This window comes from Triticum aestivum, chromosome 1B (genome assembly GCF_018294505.1).
Source record: "Triticum aestivum cultivar Chinese Spring chromosome 1B, IWGSC CS RefSeq v2.1, whole genome shotgun sequence".
In the NCBI taxonomy this organism is placed as follows: Eukaryota; Viridiplantae; Streptophyta; class Magnoliopsida; order Poales; family Poaceae; genus Triticum; species Triticum aestivum.
In genome coordinates this window covers 70679589-70687788 of record NC_057795.1, presented here as the reverse complement: position 1 = coordinate 70687788, position 8200 = coordinate 70679589, and the positions used below count along the sequence as shown (strand labels likewise).

The 8200-nt window shown below is 49.4% G+C and overlaps 1 protein-coding gene across 1 annotated transcript; it reads right to left on the bottom strand.

Moving 5' to 3' along the window:
* Positions 1-3415: 3415 nt before the first annotated feature.
* On the bottom strand, positions 3416-6815 carry LOC123087069 (uncharacterized). The gene is made up of 3 exons (XM_044508973.1): positions 6546-6815; positions 5060-5129; positions 3416-3695 (listed from the first exon to the last, which is right to left on the bottom strand). Exons 1-3 carry the CDS (start codon positions 6720-6722, stop codon positions 3598-3600), a joined length of 345 nt encoding a protein of 114 aa, XP_044364908.1. The 5' UTR covers positions 6723-6815; the 3' UTR covers positions 3416-3597.
* Between the last annotated feature and the right edge of the window lie 1385 nt (positions 6816-8200).

The window sequence follows — 8200 nt, the reverse complement described above, 5'->3', positions numbered from 1 at the left end:
TTGATCTTGGTGAAAGCGTAGAATTTTTTTTATTTTCTGCAACGTTCCCCAACATGATGCACCAGTAAGAATTTGAAGATGAATGAAGAGACATCAATTTAGAATATTTGGAGAATGAAAGCTGAAATCTGAGAATGAATAACTCTTCTGAAATGATGGGCTTGGACTTCGGAGAATCGATAATGGAAACAACTCATGGCAAAATTTGGGATGGTCATGAAAGGAATTTATGACGACTCGAAACAATTGAGAGGATGGCATGAAGCTAGCACCACGAATCTTCAAGAGAACGAATATAATTTCTTGGAGAACTCTTATTTGGTCTTCAAATGCTGAGAATGACGACAAGGAACACGACCAAAATTGTTGAGACACTCTAGAAAAATGAACAATAGAAATGTTGAACCAAGATGAAAGAATTCAAAAGTGAACTTGGAGGAGACATTTGACCGATGAGAATTAGGCAGGGTAGCATGCAGGTTCTTAAACAAGCAGGGATGGCTAGGGTTGAGGGTTTTTGGGGTGTTTTGGAGCCCTGCAGTCTCAATCAGACGGCTCTGAAGGGGAGGGTGTTAGGGTAAGCTTAGATGGGCTATGTGGAGTTGTTGGGTTGAGATGAGAGGGTAGTCGGGCAGCCCGCCAACAAGTTTTATTATGAAAACGTCCGATATTTCTCCAACTATAGTGTCGCTATAGTTTGACGGCTGGGGTACCAAACATCCTCCAAATGGGACAAAAATTGATAGGCGGTCTACCTATATAATATTAAGACCACACGTCAACTTTCAACCCATTCCGAGAATGTTTTAATCCCATTTCAAAAATTATTATTTAACGATGTCGCTGGTGCGTGCAAGTGTGTGGTTGGACTTGGAACGGTAAACGAAGATAATGCAGAGAACTGGCAACTACGGATAGATGCAAGTTTTGACAAATTGATGGCAACGGAGTGCCGATGCAATGTGAATGTTGCGGTGATGAATGCCACAACCAAATAATTAATGCGGTTACAACGAAAATAGCGGGAGGCATCTGGAGCATCGGTCTCGGGCTGTCACAGTTGCACCCAACCACTTGCTTGCTCGAGGCCCCCATCGTCATCAACTGTCTTGTTGTTCGCTGGTCCATGGCGTCCTAGCGAGCTGCCACCACCCAAGCAGGTTTTAGAGTGAAGCATGTGCGCCTCGATCTTGCAACTCGTGCCCCATGCGTGCACATCATCAGCGGCACTGGGTTCTCGCTCAATCAACATGTGGCCCAACTGTGTCTTAGACTCTTAGTGCCCCATTCTCAAGTGAGTGGGCCTCTTTTCTCTGTTAGCGACAAGAGTGAGCGATGTGAACCAGTCGAGAGATCATAGTATATGCATGGGTATAAATAATTGCATTGAGATAAGATATGGTGGCACAAGATGTTGCCCACTAGAGTCCTCCACCACCAACATGGATGGTCATGCATCTAGCGAACGCTGGGAGAGCCTATCAATACTAATCCACCTCGAAGCCACCCCGCTGGGAATCACCATCGATCAAGAGCTGCAACCAAACGTCGGTGATGAAGACGATAGCCGACAACCTAAAGGTGGACGGAGATGAGGTCGTCTAGCAGCCTCTGGACACAAAGGATAAACAGCTCGTTGATGCCAAGGATCATGTAGAACAACATGCGCCGAAGAGAAATAAGCCCCTTGAACGGTGGTGGCCTCCTTTTTTTGCTAAGAAGCGAATATATTAATCAACCAGGGTCATTACAATCCTATTGACACAACACGTCAACATCGTCAGCGGCGGAACGTAACCACACAGCATTTTGGGCAATGTTCTACCCATCGGTGCAAGAGAATGGCTGACTTTATTTTGGTCACATGTGACGATTTTTATTTCATGCTGGCGTGAGGCCAGCTGCTCCTTAGTACTCGCAAGCATTGCTGCTATCTGCGATCTGTTCACCTCAGGTTCCTTGAACATGTGAACTAGCATAGCATAGTCCGACTCCACAACAAGATTCTCTGAACTCCGTGCAAGAGCGAGGTCAACCCCTTCCATGAGAGCTAGAGCTTCAGCCTCTAGGGAATTCGCACACCTTTGGATAAACCTGCAGGACGTGAAGATAATGGATCCAGTGTGATCCAGGAGCACCAATCTGACACCTGCTGTGCCATCCTCACCACCCCATCACCCGGCGATGTTCAGCTTGACCCATCCCGCCGAAGGTTTGCTCCATCGCTCCGGAGGGCGCCCTCGCGAGGCCGCCAATCCATGTTGACTGCTTCCTTCCCTCCATAGGATATAACCGTTTTCCCTTTGGCGACGTCCACCGTGGGGTGTTGTCGAATATAAAGCAATGTACTGATGCGGCCATATAAGAATCTGCTAGATGCCTCAACTGGAGGTGCCGACTTTGCATGTAACACCTCATTCTGCACGTACCAACTTCGTCATAGTGTCATCAACACAGGGAGGCGCTCATCATGGGTACATCGGTCAAGAAGGTGGATAATCCACTTGGTTAAAGTATTGACGACGGTTTCCATCTCGGGCATGGTCCAAAACTTGGTCATCTCCTGCCATAATAGCCGAGGAAGAGGGCATCTGCATAAGGCATGGAATGTGTCCTCTCGTTCGATACCACATAAAGCACACATGTCAGAAATCTCGAGCTTTCGCTTATGCTTATTTTCAAGAGTAGCAAAAGAATTTGTGGCCACACGCCATGCAAATACTCGTACCTTTGGGGGAGCAGGGCACCCCCACAATGCCTTCCAGACTTCACGCGTGTCATCTGGGCCCTGCTTGTGGCGCACATGAAAATGCTTGTTTGCCCCTCTAGGGCGGTTTTGTACGCACTACGTACACTGAAGATGTCGCGGTTGTCTGGCACCCAAGCTAGGACATCCTCCAGACCCCGTGGGCTGGCCCTGATCGTCAATATGCACTCAACGTCCGGGACGGTGAAGTATTGCTGTATAAGATCCACCTGCCACTGGCCGTTTACGTCCCGGAGCTCGAACACTGGCCGTATCCGGCATGTGCCATGTGGCGTGATGGGCATGTAGGCCATCGGTCGTGGTAACCACGGGTCTGGCCAAATGCAGATGCTCTCACCATTGCCCACTTGCCAGATTAGTCCTTGCTTGAGCAGCTCAAGGCTATGCTGAATAGCATGCCACGTGGGAGAAGCGTTTCCTGAAAATACAGTTTCCTCTAGGGACCCATTAGGATAATACCTTGCCTTCAATACCTGAGAGCATAGGGAGGCCGGCCAGGTGAGAAAACGCCAAGCCTGGCAAGCACGCTAGGTGTGATGCCCCTAATTCAATAGTACACTAATCATACACGCAAACGTGTACGATCAAGATCAGGGACTCACGGGAAGATATCACAACACAACTCTAAAAGTAAAATAAGTCATACAAGCATCATATTACCAGCCAGGGGCCTCGAGGGTTCGAATACAAGTGCTCGAACATAAACGAGTCAGCGGAAGCAACAATATCGGAGTACAGACATAAGTTAAACAAGTTGTCATAAGATGGCTAGCACAAACTGGGTTACAGATTGAAAGAGGAGCATGCCTCCTGCCTGGGGTCCTCCTAAACTACTCCTGGTCGTCGTCGGCCTGCACGTAGTAGTAGGCACCCTCGATGTAGTAGGGGTCGTTGTCAACGGTGGTGTCTAGCTCCTGGGCTCCAACAACTGGTTGCGACGTCCGAGAAGAAGAGGAAAATGGGGGAAAAGAAGGAGGAAAGCAACCGTGAGTACTCATCCAAAGTACTCGCAAGCAAGGATCTGCACTACATATGCATGGGTATCTGTGTAAAGAGGCAATATCGATGGACTAAACAACAGAATGCCATAATAAGAGGGGGATAGCTAGTCCTATCGAAGACTACGCTTCTGGCTGCCTCCATCTTGCAGCATGTAGAAGAGAGTAGATGGTAAGTTCACCAAGTATCATCGCATAGCATAATCCTACCCGGTGATCCTTCCCTCGTCGCCCTGTGAGAAAGTGACCACCAGGTTGTCTCTAGAACTTGTCTAGGTGTGTTTTATTAAGTATCCGGTTCTAGTTGTCATAAGGTCGAGGTACAACTCCGGCTCGTCCTTTTACCGAGGGACACGACTATTCAAATAGATAAACTTTCCTACAGGGCTGCTCCAAATTTCCCAACACGCTCAATCCCTCTGGACGGATACACTTTCCTGGGTCATGCCCGACCTCAGAAGATCAACACATCGCAGCCCTACCTAGGCACAACAGAGAGGTCAGCACGCCGGTCTAAATCCTATGGGCGCAGGGGTCTGGGCCCATCGCCCATTGCACACCTGCACATTGCGAAGGCAGCCGGTGAGCAGACCTAGCAACCTCCATTACAAAGGAAGTTGCATTACGCGGTCCAACCCGGCGCGCGTCGCTCAGTTGCTGATGTCAAGAAGGCTTCGGCTGATACCATGACGTCGAGTGCCCATAACTGTTCCCGCGTAGTTGGTTAGTGCGTATAAGCTAGTGGCCAGACTCAGATCAAATACAAAGATCTTGTTAAGCGCGTTATTTTGAAGTAACTGCGGACGCCGACCAGGGCCAGGCCCACCTGTCTCCTAGGTGGTCACAACCTGCCTTGTCTCTCTGCCTCCAAAGTAGCACTCGGGAGACGTGGGAACCCAGGTCCACCACTACCTAGATGGAACCACCCGTCCTTTCAGCCCCCTTATCCAAATCACTTGTGGGTACTCTACGAGTCGACCCGACTTTAGTCACCATCTGTATAGTATGTAAATATGTATTATATATACCCGTAATCGCCTCCCGAGTGATCATGGCTCGATAGTATAGCATGTCACACATACAAGAATGTAGGACCACGGATGAAGTACTAGCAACTTATACTAAGCATGTAGGATTGCAGGTAAGGGTATCAACAGTTGTAGCAACAATGACAGGCTATGCAGCAGAATAGGATTAACCGAAAGCAGTAACATGCTACAATACTCTAATGCAAGCAGTAGAGAGAAGGAATAGGCGATATTGGCTGATCAAGCGGGGGGGGGGGGGGGCTTGCCTGTTGCTCTGGCAAGGAGGGGTCGTCGTCGATGTAGCCGATCACGGGGTGTCAGCAACGGTCTCAGGGTCTACCGAAAAGAAGTAACGGAGGGGGAACACAATAAATAACAGAGCAATCAAAGCATCACAAAACATAAGATGGCAATACACGGTGCTAGGGGTGACCTAACGCAGTACTAGGTGCTACCGGCGAAGGGCGAAAACATCCGGGAAAGTATTCCTCGTGTTTCGTGTTTTCGGACAAATGGACCGGAGGGGAAAGGTTGCAGGTTCGCTATGCTAGGGACACGTGATGGACGAACAAACCGCATATTTGGATTCGTCTCATCGTTTTGAGCAACTTTTATGTATAAAGTCTTTTCATCCGAGCTACGGTTTAGTTTATATTAATTTTCAAAGTTTTAAACAATTTCTGAAACTAAATTAAATTCGAAATTAATAAATAAAAATAGAACACTTTTGTCACCTAGTACTATTCTAGCCAGGGTCTATTACATGTGGGGTCGGGGGTGCTGACTCCTCAGTCAATAGTCAATGGCTGTTGACTAGTCAAAACTGGGTAGTGGGGCCCATGTGTCATAGGGTGTTTTATTAACAGGAGTCTTTATTAGTTAGTTAAGATAATATAGATGGAGGGGGGCCACCCGTCAGTTTGATTAGATTAATTAGATTCACTAATTAACTAGTTCACTAATAATACTTTTATTTATTATTTTTCTTTATCTTTTCCTTTTTTTGAAGGGTCGGCCCCACTGGCCAGAGGCACATCCGGCCTCCAGGCTGCTGCACGCCATGGGCACGCGGGCGAAGAGGCACCGACGGCCACGAGAAGAGGCGGGCGCGGGTACGCGCGGGGCGGTGGGCGGCTGCGCAGCAGGCGGGGGCAGCTGCGGGGTTGTGGCGAAGGGCTCCGGCGACGCGGACGGCGGCGTGCGGCAGCGGCAGAGGTAGGAGCGCGGGGCGAAGCCAGGTCAGAGCGGCAGCGGGAGGAGTGGCCGGCGAGCCGTCACGGGCGTGGGCGAGCGCACGCGCGGACCGGGCGAGCTGCAGTAGCGGCCCGCAGCGGAAGAAGTCGGTGCGAGCGGCAGCAGCAGGCTGGCGCCGGCGGCTATAGCTGGGCGGCAAGCAACGCGGGCCGCAGCAGAGGCAATCGCGGGGCTCGGCGAAGTGGGCAGCAGTCCTAGAAAGCAGCAGCGGCGCAAGAGTAGTAAAGTAGCAATGATAGCGGTCAGGAGCAATGACAGCAACGCGGTGCGGGCAGGGGTGGCACGGCTGGGCGCGCGCGTGCACTAGGCGCTGCCGGAGTGGCCAGCAGCGGTGGGGCGCACGCGGACGGCGCCGACAAGGCAGAGGCGCGCGAGCACGGCCAGGGGCGCGCGCGTACATGGTGAGCGCGGACTGCAGAAGCGGAGGCCTCCGCGAGTACGGGCGGCTACGACGACGGATCGAGGCAGGAAGCAGGGGGAAATAGAGGAGGAGCTCACAACGAGGCCGATGGCGACGTCGGGGAGGCCGAGGCTGGACCGGAGCATCGAGGACGAGGCGGGGCAAAGGAGCGCGCAAGCAGGGGAAGACGGCAACGATGGCGAGCTACAGAGCAGTCCGGCTTGTCCCTGGGCATCGGAGAAGATGAAGAAGAAGGCGGCGATCCCCCCGGCCATCCCCAGGCGGCACGGGGAGGTTCCTAGCCTCGCGGTCGACAGCGGCGTGGCGCCAGATGCGCTCGGGAGAGAGCGAAGGGGAGTGAGGGAGGGGTGGTTGGCACTTGGGTTAGGAGGGGGTGGAGGGGGGTCCTACTTATCCATCGAGGGAGGCATCAGATGGCCGCCGTGTGTGGCATCCATGCCACGGACGACGTACGAGTGTCCACGGTGCTTTAGATGAACAGGGGAGGAAAATGACCTCCCCATGGGCTGGGCTGTGTACTGTAGTTGTGGGCTACAGTGTACATTGTTTCTCTTTTTTATACCTTTTCTGTTTTAGTTTTTGCTTGTTGTTTTCTATTTATTTTGATATCCAAATGATTATTGTTAGGAGTGGATCTTTGCGCAAATTGACTACACAACACAACAGTGCCACACACACAAGTTGTTGGAATATTTGGACATTTACAAACATTGTTTCAAATTTCTTATGAATGATTAAGTGTTGATGGCCCACTTTATAATTTACTAGGGATTATTTGGCGAGTCAAATGATGTGGTTTCAATATGAAAAATGATCCGGGAACTTTATAGAATAATGCAAACATTTTGTTTTATCGTTTGAAGAAATAATAATTTTGATTTGTAATTGAAGTTTGAATTTGACTTGATTTTGGATAAGTGGCAATTGGATTAATAAAACAAGATGATATGGCACATTAATTAGGGTGAGGTTACTGTAACATTGACACTGGGGGTGTTACAAATCTCCTCCACTACAAGAAATCTCGTCCCGAGATTTAAGGGGTGGAGTAAGGGGGAAAAGACTAGGTTATGAAATTCTAACGATTCTCCTCGGCCTTGGTTGCTCTCCTCGAAGAGGTAGATCCACTACTTCGATGTTTTCATTTCTCTTCTTCAGGTCATCACGATGAAGTCGACATCCTTTTTGGGAACTCCACCGTACATACGGTAGAATAAGGCTGGGTTATTTCAGGAGAACGGACCCCTACAAGCTTGACTATCTGGTTGTTAACGTAGGGGAAGGTGGCGGAAAGTAACTCTCAAACTGAAACTTAAAAAAATATCGAGAACAAAGTAAGAAGGTACCATGAGAAGTTTCAAGCGGGCAGGCAATCGTTTCTCACCTGAAACAAAGTGTGAAAGGGATTCGGGAATAAGTGTTGTGCCTGATACCAGAATTGATGATCTCTTGAAAGGCGGCTCGTCAATTACAAACGAGGCCACGAGCGAGGAACTAACTTTGAATTAGGGATGTACAAGAGGGTCAGGTTTCGATCCTGGGAATTGTGGGTTATGGGCCCACCATGTGGGTTAAAAGTAAGAAGGGTTATAAGCAAAATCTGACACCGGGGTTTGATATTTTTAATATCTAGATACATATTTTTTAGTTGTTTGGATTTACGTCTTTGAGGTTATCTATATAGTTGGCTTTTTTTAGCAAAAGCTATAGTTGGTAACATTTATAAGAACTA